Source organism: Asterias amurensis, chromosome 2, assembly GCF_032118995.1.
Source record: "Asterias amurensis chromosome 2, ASM3211899v1".
Taxonomy (NCBI): Eukaryota; Metazoa; Echinodermata; class Asteroidea; order Forcipulatida; family Asteriidae; genus Asterias; species Asterias amurensis.
The window spans coordinates 4388118-4407465 of NC_092649.1; the positions used below are offsets into that span (position 1 = coordinate 4388118).

The following is a 19348-nucleotide window of genomic DNA, read 5'->3' on the forward strand; positions in this document are numbered from 1 at the left end:
GGGAACGAGGGAGACTCAGTTTGAATTGGGGCATAGACCTTAGCACAAAATATTTGGTACGCCCGCATTAGGCGTAGAATGCTGGTACGTGGTGCATGCTGGACCCAATTTCATAGTGCTGCTTAAAGGTAAGCAATTTTGCGTGCTTACTGTAGAAGAAAAATTTGCTTAAGCCTTAGCGTATTTCACAGGTTAGCAGAAAAATTGGACGGCCACATTGCGTGTTTGCCGTGGATTTGCATTGTGACGTCATTTATTTTCGTGCGGTAAGCACCGGAAGGTTAGCATGCCTTTTCGTGTGCTTACGGTTAGCAGTGCTATGAAATAGAAATTGCATAGTAAGCACAACATCGGCCATGAAATCGCTATGAAATTGGGCCCAGATCGTTCCTATCGATCAGGGGTGCGTTGTCGCGGTCGTAACCAACACTTGTTTAAATTGAAACTTGCCATGGGTTAACCACTGGCTATTGACGAACCAGTTATTGGCTACGACCGTCAAAACGCACCCAACTTTGATCGCTAGCTAGACCAGCATGCCCCCATTCAACAGTTAGCGCTTGCGCTTGGTATAATAATTATAATTGGCCTCGGCCCCTACTTGGACAGCCTCATCAGTGTTGCGGCAGTGTTTTGCGCAGTGCTTCAAGACCAAAGCAGATCCCGAAGCTGGACCCTACAGTTCAGGGGTTGGAAAAATGCTCAGCATTTGAAGTCTATAAATATCGAGCCCGTTCTGTCCCATTCTAACTCCATTATTATTTCTGCAGGGCTTGAATGGAAATAGACTGGCCCCTCTCGAATCTTGACTACGACCGCTTCATACTCCACTGGACAAGCTGCGATCACAGTACACGGTATCGTCTATTTTAATACGGGAAACACATGCATTAACTTTGGTCACGTAATTATATTTTGCGCGCCAAGAGAAGGCGAACCTTATGTTTATATATTCCCAATAAAAGACACGCCCAACTCTGTGTAATCCCATGCCAGATAGTTCCTGTTCCCCTGTAACTGATTTCTTCCCGTTCAGCCCTCTTTGTTAGCGCTTGATAAAGAGACTAGCGACCTTGGCTTCACGCCTGCAAGACTCTGATATGGGGTAAAAGCCATGTATACATTGAGTTGCCTCAGCTGCCTCGATTCAAGTATCAGATAGTCGTTCTTCAAAGCTTTAGGCCTACAGCTTTTGCTTTCTTTTAGATTTCTGGATTTTTTTCTTAGCTTATAATAGGCTTGCGTTTCAAGTTTGGTTGTGTTTATCTTTTGTTTGTATTGAGCGCCATGAACACTTTGATGGATTTGAGCGCTTTATAAGTGCAATAATGTCGTTTGACCGCGGATTTTCGAAAGTTCTTTCAATAGACAATAAGCCTTAAATCTAAGTTGCCCTATTTTGTTTTATAGGGTTCATGGTTGCAGGCTTCATTAACTACTTAGTATTCACTCAATGTGTTGCTTGCAAGCCAGTGACATCGTGTCCAGGGGTTGTCTCTTAAGTCATCCATCATGACTCGTCATCCGTGAATTTCTTTGTTTAGCTTCTTTGATTCATAAAATGATTACAATGATCTTATCATGCTTGTTGCTAAGTAGTTTTCCTATAAAGGGCATATCTGATTTGTCTTAATATGCCAATAATGCAATACGTAAAGTTGCGAAATTCATGAACTAAACTAATTCCATTGTACGCTGTTTAAAAAAAATTTTACAATTGCCTATGATCTTATAAAGTGTTCGTGGGGCAGTTTTAGTTGAACATACATTAATTTGCAAGACGCCCCTCCTATCCAGGTATACCAAAGACTGTCACAAAGTACCATCTTCTTCTGTTTGCACACGAACAGCTATGGTACCACAGTCCACCACAAAGCACCACATCTTCCAGGCTATAGCAGTGGACAGACCTACATGTTGTATCATTCTGTTGCTATATACAGCCGCGACACTGATACCACAGACTGCCACAAAGCACCACACGTTTCAGGATAGCATTGGGTACATATGTTCTTCTTTTTAAACATGCATGGTAGGAAGGAAATTCATTCCTCCATGCTGTAAGGCTTGGTATTACAGTCTACCACAAAATACCACACATTCCAGGCGAGCATTGGATATGGGTTTCGTTTGTGCCTAATAATTCTGACTGCCACAAAACAAAGTTCGCTTTACTTGTTTTGCACAAGAGATGGGTTTCATAAAGACTAGTCTTATCTCGAGTTAGGACGAGTTACTCGTCCTAACTTGGTACTAGCCTAAGTTTTCAGTATCTCCTATAGGAACTCTTTGTGAAATCGACCCCAGATAATTTTGTTTCACGAAGGCCAGCCACCATGCGGTCAAAAAAACGCATATCTTCTGCTAAGCCAATAATTTGCCAGCAGCTGATTTTTTTTCGGCTTGATTTTATTGGACCCCTGATTTGATGTCTCACTCTTCACCACACGCCAAATGGTCAGCAGTCTCCACGTTGTACCATGCACTCAGTCACCTGCGGTTTCCCGCCTTTTCAAAAAATGATTCCAAAGACCAAAGACCAAACACACCAACGGGAAATGCCGTAATGCGGTTGCGGGATGTGCGTCATTAATGGTCCCCTCTAAATGTCCCTAAAGTATACCCGCTCGACAATGCCCCGGGGTTTGTTATCGCTGCAGGTGCGCTATCAGTAAACAGTCGTTGGCAAAAAATAACTATTTTTATTGTCATCATACTTTGGGAGGGTTGTCAACAACTGTACCTGGCTTTCTGGCAGGAAAACCTATGGAGGTCACTTTAATGGCAATTGTTTTAAGATGTTGGTGGGCTGCAAGGTAAGGGAGTGGCTTTTGAAAGTTTTGATGTTTGATAGCTCCCGAGTAAAATCATTTTAAAGTGGAAATTAAAATTGTAGTGCTGATTACATATCATGGAGTACTGTTTCTGTAATGTTCTGTAGCAGACCCCACCCCTGTGTCAGGCCCCTCCCCGTATGTCTGCAACAACTGTGGCAGAGACTGCCATGCAAGAATTGGACTTCTCAGCCACAGCCACAGCTGCAAGAGAGAGGACAACCCCAGCTGCAAGAGAGAGGACAACCCCCGGGCGCAGTCCATCGTCAGTATTGACGGACGGATGCCTACTTCTGTAATGTTCTGTATACTGCTTCTGTAATGTTCTGTGTACTGCTTCTGTAATGTTCTGTGTACTGCTTCTGTAATGTTCTGTTTACTGCTTTTGCAGTTCTGTGTACTGCTTTATGTATTGTTCTGTGTACTGCTTCTGTAATGTTCTGTGTACTGCTTATGTTCTGTGTACTGCTTCTGTAATGTTCTGTGTAGTACTTATGTAGTGTTCTGTGTACTGCTCCTGCAATGTTCTGTATACTGCTCCTGTAATGTTTTGTGTACTGCATCTGTAATGTTCTGTGTACTGCTCTTGCAATGATTTTTGTACTGCTCCTGAAATGTTTTGTGTACTGCTTCTGTAATATTCTGTGTACTGCTCCTGCAATGTTCTGTGTACCGCTTCTGTAGTGTTCTGTGTGGTGCTTCTGTATTGCTGTGTGTACTGCTTCGAATGAGCATTATTTATTAAGGACACCCATACCTTTACCAACCAGGGTTGGCGAAACTCGTGGCTGTGACGTCATAACAGAAAGGTCAATAAAGACGTTTTAAACTAGACTTGAACCCATTGCTGTAATTCGTCCAATTTCCCTATTGGACTTCACCACACACTCCAGCAAGTGACAGTTTAAATGGATTACGTCGTTTCCAACTAAGGTGAGTTACTGTAACCATCGACGACTTGAATGCAAGTCTAACATCAGTAGATGTATTTTTATCTTGTTTTGAAGTGATCAAAGTTCAATCAGCATGTCATTGTAGTGAGTAGCATCTTTAAAGTAAGTTCGTGCACACATTTTAGTCGACCACTAGCTAGCAACGTACACGCGCCTTTGTACTCACTTGAGCGACTCGATGAAAGTCTACCATCTGTATGGTATTTTGAAGTTTTCATTCCGCCATTTTGTTTTAGTGTCGCTGGTCCCCCTCTGTTCTCTACACGGGTTAGCATGAAACAAGGCTACACCGGTACCAGGGAGAAACCATGGCCATGAGGCTGGTTTCAAATGGTCGACCACAGTAGTTAACCAAGGGTCGACCAGCCTGGGTTCGAGTCAAAATAGTCAACCTTTAGTTAACCATGGTGCACACTCGAACTTGCTCTTTAGTGTCAAGGTTTAACGCACCCATCGGTGGGACTATCCACTTCCTTTTGATAGTGACAGTTCCTCAAGTTGGGGGTTAACTGCTTTACTGAAACTAATTAGGGGATTACAAAGGATCTGTAATGAGTCGCTCACAATCTTGTTTTTAATCCGTCGACCCCGTACAGTGGTTTAGTACACTGCGCCATTATTAAAGGGTGATTATGAAAATACATAGGAACTCATCCACTAGGGTGCCTCATGATGAAATATAAAACACGTCGAGGGTCCACGAGGAAAATATATTCTCCCGTTAATATAAAGGCATTGGACACTATTGGTAATTACTCAAAATAATTATTAGCATAAAAACGTACTTGATAACGAGCAATGGAGAGCAGTTGATAGTATAAAACATTGTGAGAAGCGGCTCCCTCTAAAGTAACGTATAGTTTTGAGAAAGAGGAAATTTCTCACTAAACAAAATAAAGACTTCTGGCCAGAAGCCATTTATAATGCATCTGAAAGCACACGTATTTAATGTTTTGCCTTTCATTATTCTCTTGCAACTTCGATGACCAATTTAGTCCAAGTTTTCACAGGTTTGTTATTTTATGAATATACTTGGATACACCAAGTGAGAAAACTGCCACTTTGACATTTACCAAAGATGTCCAGTGCTTTTGAAAGGTTGATTCACTTCTTTTTTTTCTAGTCTGAACATCTGGGTCCAATTTCATAGAGCTGCTAAGCACACAAATTTGCTAAGCATGAAATTTCTACCCACAGGTAAAAACAGGATTACCAGCCAAATTTCCATTTGTTGCATAGTGCTTGTTACTGGTATTCAGCTTTTGTTTGCTTATCCCGAAAGTCAAATGGACATTTGGTTGCCGTCCTGTTTTTATCAAGGAAGAAATTTCATGCTTAGCAAATTTTTGTGCTTAGCAGCTCTATGAAATTGGGCCCTGATGTAACACTTCGAGGCTCTTTACAGATAAAGACAAAAGGGATCATGTCTAATCTTTATAGGCCTATAAATATAGCATTCCCCACCGTCATAATTTGAAAAATAGAGTTGCATAAATGTCATCCTTACACACTCAAAATTGAAACTCTAGCGGATTAAGCAATGTGATATGAGGGATTTTATAAAGAATAAACATCACAGACAATGCAGGAAGTCATTGTGGTAAAGTTTACTCTTTAGGTTTTCAAAAAATTCATTCGTCAAACACTGAACAGATGGACAATTTGATATTCAATTCCAAAATTCAAAAATTACAGAATTGTAAATGCTATCCACCGAAACAAAACCAAACTAGCCACTATATACAAAATAAATAGGCAGGCATGGTAGTCAAAAGACGGACAGCCGAAAAAAACCTTCACCACATGAAAATATCCTCACAAACAAGAATATATATCATTGAAGACGTATAACATGCGAAGCGTGAAAAAGCTTCAAGAGCTTATTCAAACAAAATAACTATGACAGAAGACAGCTTTACATCAGCTTTAAAGACATTAATAGCATGAATGAAGTATTGTTTATACAAATAATGCTTGACGTATCAAAAGGTTCTAAAACTAGTTAAAAGACTTACAAAAAATACTAAGAGTTCACTAAACAAGAGGGTTGTTGGCACAGAACCGTGGGACGGGTACAAGTTTTAACCAGCATTTTAACAGTCATGACCGCTTCAGAGTAAAATAAACTTCCTTCGTAAATCGACATATCCTGAAGAAGCAAAATACTCTGATCAACCTCCTTCATGCTAACTGGCAATGAGTAACAGAGACAGCTATTTTCACAGTAGTTAATTTTTAAGAAGAAGAGTGCAAAACGACAAATGCAACCGTTCCGAATAGTTAAAGGGACGGATGGTGTTGGCAAGCCGACAAGTAGGCCCTGATGCCCGTTGACAGTTTGCATTAGCACACACCCATGAGACAGGCGCCTACCGTGTCTTCACAAGGGAAAAAGAGGCACTCTGTTTTCAGATTATCACGAATTGGTGACAGAAATATACACGGATTTTAATAATCTGCCTTCAGAACCACCCCAACTCATTTAGAGATAGTCATTATACTTAGCAGACCAGGGGTAAGTTTTACAAAGAACTTGTGTTAAGACTAGTCTTAGGAGATATTAAAAACTTAGGCTATTAAGTAGTCCTATTTTAGGACGAGTCAAACACGTCCTAACACGTTGAGATAAGACTAGTCCTGAGTCTTTGTGATGTCCGCCCTTAGTCCCCCCTTTTTAAGGATACAGGCAGGCACTGTGGTTGATTTCACATAGAGTTAAGGCTAGTCTTATCTCGAGTTAGGACGAGTTATTCGTCCCAATTTAGGACTAGCCTTATGATTGGTCCGAAGTGATGTAATTTGCCAGCTTGCACTTTCGGTCGTCTGCATGCAGCGTGCATATAATGTTTTGTATATCAATGTTGTTTTATTCACTATTTCGTATTTGATTTTGAATGCTTTACAACGAAGTAACTTTGTGGTACATTTTCAAGACGAAGTTGAAGTACCTTAATTCAAACCCCTTCCCCCGAAACATCTGGGTATTTCTGTACCTAAGAAAACACTGGAGGGCTTTAGGCCTATCTGGGAACATGGTTCTCATACCCGCGACTGTTTCCTGTTGGCCCCTTTCTTGGTATCGTTTAGTCTGCATCTTGTGCCAAAGAGGATTTTACTTATTGTACAGCCTTGAGGCAAACTCCACAGAGATTCCAACTCAAAACCAGATTTGCTCAGCTTGTAGCTTTTTGCTATGCAGGTTACCTGTGTGACATGTTAAGGTACACTACCCAAGACTGGTACCCCGCTGTTTTAGTGTGCTTAGCACAGTGGTTGCTGTAAGCATGTTTCCCCCCTGATCGGCAGCGTTATGGAGCTGCGCCCAGGTATGGTTGATCTAGCCCGGGCAGGCGGATGCCAGACATCCGCCATGTCCCGCAGACATCACTAATCTCACGTTCACATTACACACCGAAAAGGAAACCATAATCTTGAAGCAAATCCAAGCCATGTTTTGACTATGTTGATAAAAAAGGGAATTGCAGAGGTTCTCCTTTTTGAGGGGCAAGGACCTCTAAACTACCACCGGATTTGAACCCAAATTCAACCAAATTTTTCTCACTAAGAGGTCAATCCAGTATACCACGCAGTCAGGGTATAAGTTGATAAAGATGTCAGAATGATAAAATTAGCACAGTTTCTAATGAATAGCGTCTGCAGGTACTGGTAAGTTTTATCATGAATCGCTCCTTGAAAACGTCAAGAGTGCGGAATGAACGATGCATCTCCCTAAAGCTTAAATAAGGCCTACATTGCTAAACAGAATAACAAAGATTCTTTTAAACGGAGAATATGAAGATTTTCTAAAATTTCGGATTTTTATGAATACTTAAATATACGTCAGTGAACAAACAATGATTAAAACATGCAGTTGATGTTTCGCCTAAGCAAATTTAACATCTGTGTGTTAATAAAAAGGGTAATAACACACACCCCCGCCAGTAGGCTTAATTTAAAGTGAAATGATTCATAACAAATCCTTTATACTACCGAGAGCTGCTGTAGGCTATTTCTAACCTAGAAATATAAGTTGTTGTTGCCATTAATTTAAAAGCAGTGGACACTATTGGTAAATTACTCAAAATATTTATTAGCTTAAAACCTTTCTTGGTAGTCTTCTTCTTATCGTGTCCACACACTAGATGTTGTGTTTCAGCCTGGACTGAACACAACTCCTTGCAATATCATTTATACTCTGCAAGGTCCCCATTACTCGTCAGCAAGAAAGGTTTTATGCTAAAAAATATTTTGAGTAATTACCAATAGTGTCCACTGCCTCTAAGCTGAAATAACTATGCAGGTTTATTTTGTTCTAGTTACATGGCAAGCTGATTGAAGAGTCGTGGGACAAGAACCGAACTTCCTTTGACTCTAATGACTGTGAACCAATACAGGCTGTTACAAACAGGCACGAGGGAAGAGAGCCAGTGGCACCCCATACGCCACTCACCGTTCAGTAAGACGCAAAGTAAAGAATAATGTCATAAAGACCCTTACACTGTTGACAATTGTCAAAGACCAGTCTTCTCACTTGGTGTATCTCAACATATGCATAAAATAACAAACCTGTGAAAACTTGAGCTTATATTGGTCGTCGAAGTTGCGAGAAAAACACCTTTGTCACACGAAGTTGTGTGCTTTCAGATGCTTGATTTCGAGACCGCAAAGTCTAATTCTGAGGTCTCGAAATCAAGTTAGCTGAAAATTACTTCGAAAACTACGTTACTTAAGAGGGAGCTGTTTCTCACACTGTTTTATATACTATCAACCTCTCCCCATTACTCGTTACTTATAAGGTTTTATGCTAATAATTATTTTGAGTAAGTACAAATAGTGTCCACTGCCTTTAATGAATTTGTTTATACTAAACTAACTAGCATAAACTGCGCAATATTATATTGTTTATTGTCCATAGACCTTTATCACGGTGCAGCCATATTGAATTTCTCCCATTGATATCAATGTAACCAAATCGAGGCTGGATGAACAAAATAGTCTGGTTCCTTTTTTCAAAATGATTATTAGCATTCATTATTGTTATTTGTTTATGATGAACATGACCAAGATGGATGCAGCATGATAAAGGTCTATTGTCTCTCGAGACAGACAGACAGACAGACAGACAGACAGACAGACAGACAGACAGACAGACAGACAGACAGACAGACAGACAGACAGACAGACAGACAGACAGACAGACAGACAGACAGACAGACAGACAGACAGACAGACAGACAGACAGACAGACAGACAGACAGACAGACAGACAGACAGACAGACAGACAGACAGACAGACAGACAGACAGACAGACAGACAGACAGACAGACAGACAGACAGACAGACAGATGCCAACACGGTAACGCAAGGTTTGTATCTATACGAGCTAAACTTAGTGATCTTTTTAAGTGAAGAGTGAGGTCATATTACAAATCACTATGGTAATACATACAATTTGTCTTGCGATGCATTTTAAGTTAGGTATTGATTCATATAGTTTTTATATTGATTATGTAGACTTATAATTTGGCCAGTGTATGTCAAGTTTCTATGTTTTTAACGTGAAAAAAATAAAAAATAAAACATAATAATAATAATTCTAATTCTATCATTTGTGTATCTACTTGCTGGGTAGATTATGTTTTATTTTAAGAACTGGTCTAATACTTTATATTAAGCTCCTACCGTGGTATCAAATAATAAACCACGGATTAGATTTTTGGAACACAGAAGACATATCATTTCTTAAAAGGAGACTTTCCAGATCTGAATTGAAAAGCTTTCTTTTCAGAACTGAGAAGTCTCTGAAATCTGAAATTCGACTCTGCGGTATAATACCAATCACGACAAGTTCTCAGAAAAACATAATCTACCTGGAAAGTAGATATCTATAGCCCTGTAGGCGGCCTTACACTTTCGTATTATACTACAGTATCTGTGTACAGAGGAAGAGTCCTATATAGGGCTAGTAGATATCCAAACATGGTGTTACCGCAAACCAAATAAAATAATTATATTGAAGCCGCACCATGCAATGCCTCAACCCCCATGATATCAATTCAACCTTTGGAAAATATATCATCAAGAAAGGCATGACAGAGGATAAACTTTGATTGAAGTCGAAACTAAAAGTCTCCCGGCCTGGTGACAACATCAACGTTACGGTCAATTGAATAGTGAGGAAGAATAAGATTTTGGATAGGGGACATGGTCTGTGCTTTCTCCCCGGGGCCATCGAAGCGTTTGACCGCCAAGCTCATGGCTCAACTGGACCATCACAGACTATGAACAACCACGGACCATCGCTATATAATTTTTAGTTAAGATGACGCTGCAGTGGTTGATGTGTCTCGTATAATTGATTGCCCTAATTAGGTTCCTAAGGGACAAGGGATTTCCCTCCCTGAGGAGCGATCCCTATCTTTAAAGGCAATTTCACTCGTGAGTGAAGAAGACTGAGGTGAGTCAAGGAATTCTCTCATTGCACTGAATAGCACATCGGAATAGGTAAGTGGTAATGTCTGTTGTGAAAATAGTTTTCTTAAAAGACACTGGACACCTTTGGTAATTGTCAAAGACCAGTCTTCTCACTTGGTGTATCTCAACATATTTTATGCATAAAATAACTAACCTGTAGAAATGTTTAGCTCAATTGGTCGTCGAAGTTGAAAAGATAACAATGAAAGAAAACACACCTTTGTCACACGAAGTTGTGTGCTTTCAGATGCTTGATTTCGAGACCTCAAAATCCAATTCTGAGGTCTCGAAATCAAATTCATGAAAATTACTTATTTCTCGAAAACTACGTCACTTCAGAGGGAGCCGTCTCTCACAATGTTTTAATGTATCAACCTCTCCCCATTACTCGTTACCAAGTAAGGTTTTATGCTAATAATTATTTTGAGTAGTTACCAATAGTGTCAACTGCCTTTAAACATAAAAGACTGATGCTACTTTACCCAAATGAGACCTTATGTTAGAAAAGAAAATTAATGACTGATTAAAAACATATTGACAATATTGACAGTTTTCAAAGACCATTATTTTATTTATTTTATTTTTTTTAAATCTTCGGACATAATTCTTTGTTGGCAGGGGCCGTCCAGGGTAAGGCAAAAGTTTTAAAAACTGTCACCAAAGCGATGTGCCCTCCCAGACCCCTCCAATAAAAAACATACAGGTCATCTATACTAGTGACCTGACAAAAATAGTATGAAAACATTAACAACTTGTAAAACATCAAGTCATCGGCCTCACAAGAAATAAAGGAGTAAAAACAATCTTATCAATTATATTTTGGAAAAATTATAGCATTAGAGGTAACACAAATTTAAAGGAAAGTTCCCCCCCGACACATACAATGTAAATCTATGAGAATTTCTATTCCACACCCTTTGTGCACACCCCTTGAATGCTACATTTCTCGACTTGCAGATAGTGTTTCAGACTAACATGTTACTTCATAATTATGTCAGCTTCCGGATTTGAAATTAATTTTCAGCTCGCTGTATTGGCCTTTAACATTAACAATATTAAGCGCATTTCTGTATGCTTCAGAATGATAAAACATGGCATTTCAAGAACACAATGTGTGCCAATTTCAGCCTCTCAGATTATGGGCTGTGCGTGTGTACAAACGCGGAAGGACAACCCCAGAAATCGGCAACAACCCGCAACCTCTATAATCCCTTTAAATTCATTCTGATAGATTTGTTTTTGGAGGGTCCATCCTGCGGCTTAAAAATAATCTGAAATCGAGAAGTTCTATTTATACAGCGACTGGAAACTAAATATTTAGGTCTGTTTCGGTTCTCGAAATAGTTCCATTGCACATTTTTGCCAAATGCAATATTTCCGCGTGCATCACACAGCGTATAGGGATTATGCGTAATTCATTCCAGATATAAAACCATTTAAAAATGCCCGAGCCATCGAGGGTCTACAATAGACCCTCATCATGCTGTCACCACTTTGGTCATGTTACCTGTACCCCCACAATAGTAATGAGTCCTAACATTCATTGTATGAAAAGGAACCAGACTATTCTCCTGCCAGTCTCGGTTTGGGTTGCATTGTTTTGAATTGAGAACATCAAGACGGCCGCCTCATGATTAGAGTAAATAAACCTGCCAACGGTGCCTTATATTTTAAAAGAAATGTGTGTGTGTCTAATAATATTTCTAGTAAATGCACCAAGGGTTAAATGCATCTCAGGAGGTGCTCCACAGTTTGTGGCTCCGTATTTAAGCAGGTCACGTCTTCAAAGGTTTGGTATACCATTCTTGAGAAGCAAGATGCAAACAATGACGAGGGCAGTAAAGAGATGGTGTACAGGGAAGAGCGAGTTATATGTGGGGACATAAAGCGATAAAATCACAGCGATGAATAAAGAATGGTGATAGAGGCAGGGGTAGAGGGAAGGGGCTGGTTTCGACCACAAAAGGTTGGGAACACATCAGACAAAACCAATGGTGATGGGACGAGGGTGACTAAAAAGAGTGAGTTTTCTGTGGGGACATGAGATGAAATCACACAGAAAATACCAAAAGCACAATGAAGAGAATGATACAGCGTGGGGGGGGGGGGGGGGGGGCAGTGGTAGAGGGAAGGAGCTGGTTTCGACCACAAAAGGTAATGGGAACACATCAGACAAAACCAATGATGGGACGAGGGTGACTAAAAAGAGTGAGTTTTCTGTGGGGACATAGAAAGAGATGAAATCACACAGAAGATACCAAAAGCACAATGAAGAGAATGATACAGCGTGGGGGGGGGGGGGGGGGGGCGGCAGGGGTAGAGGAAAGGAGCTGGTTTCGACCACAAAAGGTTGGGAACACATCATACAAAATCAAAGGTGGGAGGAGGGTGACTAAAAAGAGTGGGATACATGTTTTCCTCTTTTTGTATTATTTTGCTTCACTCCTCGTCACACTTCACGGAAGCCAATGTTAAAGTAGGCTAGACTGGAACAGCTCCTAAACATTAGACTTGTGGACAAGTCGTTAAATCGGTCCCACGCGGTGGTCGAGTTGTGCAGTGCGAACTGCTGGCTCCCCGATTTCTACTCCCCACCTGAGGAGTAGAAATCGGGGAGCCAGCAGTTCGCGCGAGAGCAGTGATCTCGCGAGAGCACCTGCACAACTCGACCATCTCACCGCGTGGGACCGATTTAACGACTTGTCTACAAGTCTACCTAAACATGAGCCCACTATACACTGATCCGTTTCCCCCTAAGCATAAGGAATAGAAGATGTGGAGGGGGAAATACAAATTAACTCTCGAGTTTGGAATTACACGTGGGAACAAAATGATTTATTCCGCCTGCTGTAGAAAATAAACTTGTTTCTCAATACGATGACTGAAGTAGTGTGTGGGATCAAAAGTTACAATTGTTATTTAGTCTAAACCTTTCAAAACATGCAATATTTTTGAATTTTTAGAACTCAATATCTCAATACTCACTATTTGCATTCTTAATCTGTTTATATTAAATTTTCCATTATTGTTCTTATACTTGCTTAAATTTGTAAAAACTGTCTTTAGTCGTTTGTATCATTCTTAGGCATTCTTAATTGTTTTCTTCTCTTAACTTGATTAATATTTGTAACCTTTGTGAAGCGCCTCGGGCCCTTTGTACGTTAAGGGCGCTATATAAAAGCCTTTTATTGTTATTATTTATAATTTGAAAACCCTGCAAAGAGGTACGTCGTATGATGACATTATACAAATATTTCCTTTGCCTTAACCACACATTGACACTGATTATAGCGCATACGCCATGATATCCTTAGTTAGACCGAGCCACTCGTCCAAGAGGGGTTGTCAATCATTGTTGGACAGTGATTTGGTTAGAAGAGTAAGATAAACAAATGTGTGTGCACAATTCGTATATCATTTGTTAATTAATAAAACCAAATTATAAAGCTTAACTAGTTAAATACAACCATTTCATTTTCGTGCACGCATTATTTCGTTTTTCTCATTCAGATTCGTTCAAAGACAGTGGACAGTATTGGTATTTGTCAAAGACCAGTCTTATCACTTGGTGTCTCAACATAATATGCATAAAATAACAAACCTGTGAAAATTGGACTCAATTGGTCGTCGTAGTTGCGAGATAATATAAAAGAAAAAAAACCCTTTTCACACGAATCAGATGCTTGATTTCAAGACCTCAAATTCTAAATCTGAGGTCTCGAAATCAAGCGGAAAATTACTTCTTTCTCGAAAACTACGTCACTTCAGAGGGAGCCGCTTCTCATATTGTTTTATACTATCAACCTGTCCCCATTACTCATTACCATTTAAAGTTTTATGATAATTATTATTTTGAGTAATTTTTTTGACCAATAGTGTCCACTGCCTTTAAGTCATCCTAATTCATTTATAGGCGTTCAAGTAAACTTTGACCATTCGTAAGTTGAATGTCTACAACCCATTTACAATTGATGAAATTAAATGGATAACCAGCCCTTGCCGCTGTTTTCTTTTTAAGAAGTTGAATGTTTCTTGCGGCGCAATTAAATTAAATGATATAATATTTGACAAGTGAAAGCTTAACTGTTGAAATTGAATTCACTCCTCTTCACTGTTGAATGCTGATTCAACGGAGCATGATGTTCAAAAGGTCCGCAATTCAGACTGCTTTCTCCATCAGAAGACGATCAGAGCATATTGATCGAAACGTCGAGTTGAAACCAACGGTTCTTTTTCAGAACCACCCCAACTCATTAGAGATAGTCATTACATGGTGTTACCGCAAACCTTTCTATATCGTATTTCCACCATGCAAAGTTTCAAATCTTTGCATCACAATGAGAGCAATAAAATGAGTAATCAAATCAATAGTATTACTTAATTAGTCTGTAGGGCCCAATAATCACACATTATTAACACATACGTAAACGAATCTAAAGAACAATAGCCTTGGAGCAACCGAGAACTTTGACAGCCGCAAAAAGTGACACACATCTTTTGCCGCCCTTTTTAATTTTTTTTTTAGAATAGTCCTTATTAGTTAATTCCAATTGACTTTATACAGGCACTCACCTTATGATAGAGCGGCATACCCCAGGTATGCGCTGCGATGGCTTCGTAGCCGAACCAAGCCTCGCTATCAACCCAAGAAACAGTACACATCCAATGATGACACTACCAAGTCCCCAGCAAGGTCTGTGGTTTTTGCAAACAACCCTAAGCAACATGGCGACAGACTGGCTTTTAGATGAACAAAAAAAGAAGAATCGAACTGAAAATCCAAGCTCTTAATAGCCCAGCTGTACTGCAGCAACAACCATAAAGACTAAGTCAGCAACGCACGTGAATCGTGTACCCCTTTTAGTCTCGCTTTCTAATTTCACCGGGTATGGTTGAAGTTGATGAGATCTGACTGCTGCCTGAGCGCCGCGGAAGTGAGCACTTAAGCTTTACCCGATGGCTCGAGCTACCTTCAACTTTATGTTTCAAATAAGCTCTCACAGAATCACAGAGTACGGAAGCGTTTCTTCAAGCCGAGTCCAGTAGGCTAAACGAGGTTATCATGTATGTTTCGCATGTAAAGTTGTTCATTCTAGCTCAGGCTAGCACGGCCTCCTAGACCAATGTGGACTGCAAACTGGGTGAAGTTACTTTTTTGCCGCTCTGCTTGTGGGGGCGGAGTAATACGGATGCATATAGGGCAAACAAATAATTATTAGTGATTTGCAGTTAACTTTCTGCGACTGTAATCATCACGTGGCGTAGCATAGTGCGTTCAGAATATAAAAGGCACAAACTTGTAAGTTTAACTGACGCATAGGCCTTAGCTTTATATACAATTCGTTGACATGATCTTCCCGCGTCGAGGGAACTCGGCAAACTCCGCAAACTCCGGTAAACGCCGCATGACAGCAGAAGATCTATTTAGTACAAACATTGGTTAAAAACTTCTGTTATGAATTGCCCAATAAAGAAACTGGTGATTCAGTATTGACTAGACGACAATACTTCTAGTCATTGTGAAATCAGCGGTTAACTCAGTAGGACTCGAACCCACAGCCATGTGATTGCAAGTCCAGCAGTCTAACCACTAGAACACGGTGACATATCAATTTACCTAATTATCAAAATGATGAAAAAGATGCCCAATATCGAACACCAAATACTCCGATTTGAAATCAAGAATAAACAAGATGGCGGTTACACCATAGTCACGCCATAGTCACACGAGGCAATCTTTTGCAGGCAACTGGAAGGCAATCAACGGTGCATGCTGCAGGACCACTTTGGTAGCACATGTCTGCGTAATTTTTCAAAAAATTTCTTACGATCCCAAAGACCAAAGAATGTACAATCAAATGTGACTAAATTCTCTTCTTGGAGATCGCTTGCGGCCGGTTTCAAGAAACGATATGACAAACAAGATAAGAGATGTTAAATTTGCATCGGGGACAAAGAATATTAATTTTTTGTTTTTACCCATACACCGTTGTGTGTTTTAATAGCACTGTATACTCAGTGCTTTCCGGAGTCCTTTGAAAAAAACATCACAGGCATGTTACTCGGGTGGGATTCGAACCCACGACCCTTGCAATTCCAGAGCAGTGTCTTACCAACTAGACTACCGGGGTTGCCCGGTAGCTAGAAGCAGTTCGAACGCTATGTTTTGGCAGCGGGTACCGCAACGAAATAAGAGATGTTAAATTTGCATCGGGGACAAAGAATATGATTAACTCTATCTCAAGGTCCTAACTTTGGGTTCAATGCGTCCTAACGTCTATGGTGGAACTTATCTCGTCCCGAGTCCTAAGATTAAACCCAAGTAAGGGTGGGTTTGGTGAAATCGACGGCTTGAAATGGTTGCCTGTAAGTTGCCTCACACGAAACACAGGAAAAGTGCCCAATCGCGAAGTAAACACCTGGCGCTAGAGTATATGAAATGGTGTCATAATCTGCCATCATCGGGGGTTCACACTTAACACACGTACCGTGGATACCACGGGAATACCAGGTGCGAAGTGGATTGTAACCGGTTAGAAAAGTTTGCGGTTGATGAGTGGTTTAAACCAGGCTCTTCATGCAAAAAACCGGTGTAACACCATAATGAGACAGTGTTTAAACTTATGGCCGTGGCTTTTGCGGGATTCTGACCGTAGCCAGTACTAAAGCCGTTAATATTCCAAGGCCGTACCTGAAGTAGACTTGACTCAAGTCTAAACTCCGTGCCATCGGCAGAAAACTATATGTTTTGTGATGCTAAGCATTCCCCCAACCTGCTCCCGCACCACGACAGCTACATTTTGACGGCGGCGGGTCTGGTTATAGGGACCTCCCGCACGAGAACGGGACTTGAATAGAGTCTATATCCGAAGTGACTCCAAGAATGTTTTGTAAACAAAGCTTTTCAGATAAATCAAGTTTTAAAGAGGTAGGGTGTTGTTGTTACTTCTGCTGTTGTGCTGTTGCTGCTGCTGTTGCTGTTGCTGTTGCTGCTGCTGTTGCTGTTGCTGCTGCTGTTGCTGTTGCTGTTGCTGTTGCTGCTGCTGTTGCTGTTGCTGCTGCTTTTGCTGCTGTTGCTGTTTCTGCTGAGTTGCTGTTGATTCTGCTGCTGTTGACGCTGTTGTTATTGCTGCTGCTGTTGTTGCTGTCGTGTTGCTCATCAATGTAGTCGTCTATATTCTGCGCACTTTTGCGCAAGGTCGACTCCACAAAAGTACACATTCTCCTTTGGCGTATTTTGAGCGTCGGTAGGGCGCAGTGCTTCACCTGTTGGAATATCGCTGTCAATGTCGCCACTACACATGACCGTCCCACGTTCAATGTCAACACATTCATGGAAAGCTCAGCATGTCCCAAGAATCCCTCAACATGCCGCATAGAGGGGGTGGGTTGTTCAAGGCGCCCTACTTTAATTGAGAGATATCTTGTTAAATACGCCATGAAAGGGCTGTGTTGAAAACTTACTCTCAGTCTGTATAAAGTTAAAGCGGCAGTTGTCGACATTCTGGCGGCAAAACAGTGGACCATGATATGACAAAAAACATTATCCAATAGAAAGTAGTGCGTCACAAAAAACGCCTGAGAAATGGGAAGAAAAAAGTATAATACGAGTCTCAAAAATAATTTTTCGTCTCACTCTCAGTTACACGAAAATATTTTTGCATATAAAAAAGTATTAACCAGTTATGGTATGTTATGCTAAAATACCATAACTGGTTAATACGTTTTTACATGATAAAACTGAGACTAAAATAGTTTTTCGTGACATTGTCTTACGGTAAGAACCTCCTATATTCAAATTGGGCAAACTGTAATACCGTAAAACTTTGTACTTTCGTTTGTATTTTTGTTCATCCACTTGGATTCCGCTGACCTCAGTATACGGTATATTCATTACGTTACATATTAATGTATCCTCTTTTGGGAGTGTGAATATCACCCTTTTTAAAATGCACATTTTGCATAAAAATTTAGTTCATATTCATGGGACCTAAATGACCTAACAGTATTTCGGCATTTCAGAAAGAATAAAAAAAGATCCTCAACGCGTATTACGGGATTCTGATGCAATTTTTTGTTTACCGAGCTAATAGCTAACAAAATGTGATCTATCGATCCAATCTTATCTAGAATTTAACTGCCCAATTGAGAATCCACAATTGGGCAACGTCAACGAGTCTTGCGTCCCGTGCATGCAAGTGCCTGGCTACTAGCCGTAACAGCATGAGGTATGAGCCACCAATAATCACGGCACTCAATCTGGGCTTGATTTACAGCTAGGTAATGGATACTTCCTTTAAGGGTTATGTACTTCGACAGCAAAAACAAGTTAAAGGAACATTACAGAAAAATGGTGAGAAGGAAAAACTCGTCTACGATTACAGATGAAGGCGTACATACACGCACCACGGTCTAATGATGATGATAGTAGAAAAACATCCCTTGAAATATTTCTGTCTGAAATTCCAAATTTGATGAGAAATAAATAATACAATTTTCCCCTTTGAAGTTTATCGCTCGGTGAGCGCTAACTCATTAATTTTTTTGAATCGGTGTCACGCAAAAAGTGTAATCACTGTTTTCTGGTGGCCCAGATGGCCGATCGATTTTAAACTTCTACAGGTTTGTCAGTTTATGTATACTATGGTGTATGACATAAAGTGCTTACACTGCCAGGAATGGTTTTGTTAGCAAAAACAAATTCTGTACACTATTGGTATTTTTCAAAGACCAGGCTTCTCACTTGGTGTATCTCAACATATGCATAAAATAACAAACCTGTGAAAATTTGAATTCAGTTGGTCGTCGAAGTTGAGAGATAATAAAAGAAGAAAAACAGTCATGTCCCACGAAGTTGTGTGTATTCAGATGCTTGATATCGAGACCTCAAAATCTAATTCGGAAGACTCGAAATCAAACTTGTGGAAAATTACTTCTTTCTCGAAAACTTCAGAGGGAGCCGTTCCTCACAATGTTTTATCAACAGCTCTCCATAGCTTGTTACCAAGTAAGTTTTTAAGATAAAGGTTATTTGAGTATTACCAATAGTGTCCATGTGCCTTTAAGAGAGACAACAAAATTTGCAG

At 40.2% G+C, this 19348-nt stretch overlaps 1 protein-coding gene across 1 annotated transcript in view; it reads right to left on the reverse strand.

Annotated features, from left to right (window-relative positions):
• Positions 1-17765, reverse strand: part of LOC139934133 (uncharacterized) — a 32191-nt gene extending 14426 nt beyond the window's left edge. The window contains exons 1-3 of the mRNA XM_071928427.1: positions 17331-17765; positions 15600-15682; positions 14835-15002 (exon numbers count right to left, since the gene is read on the reverse strand). Of these exons, the coding sequence (XP_071784528.1) occupies positions 14835-15002; positions 15600-15682; positions 17331-17765 (686 nt within the window). The remainder of the gene's footprint in view (positions 1-14834; positions 15003-15599; positions 15683-17330) is intronic.
• Between the last annotated feature and the right edge of the window lie 1583 nt (positions 17766-19348).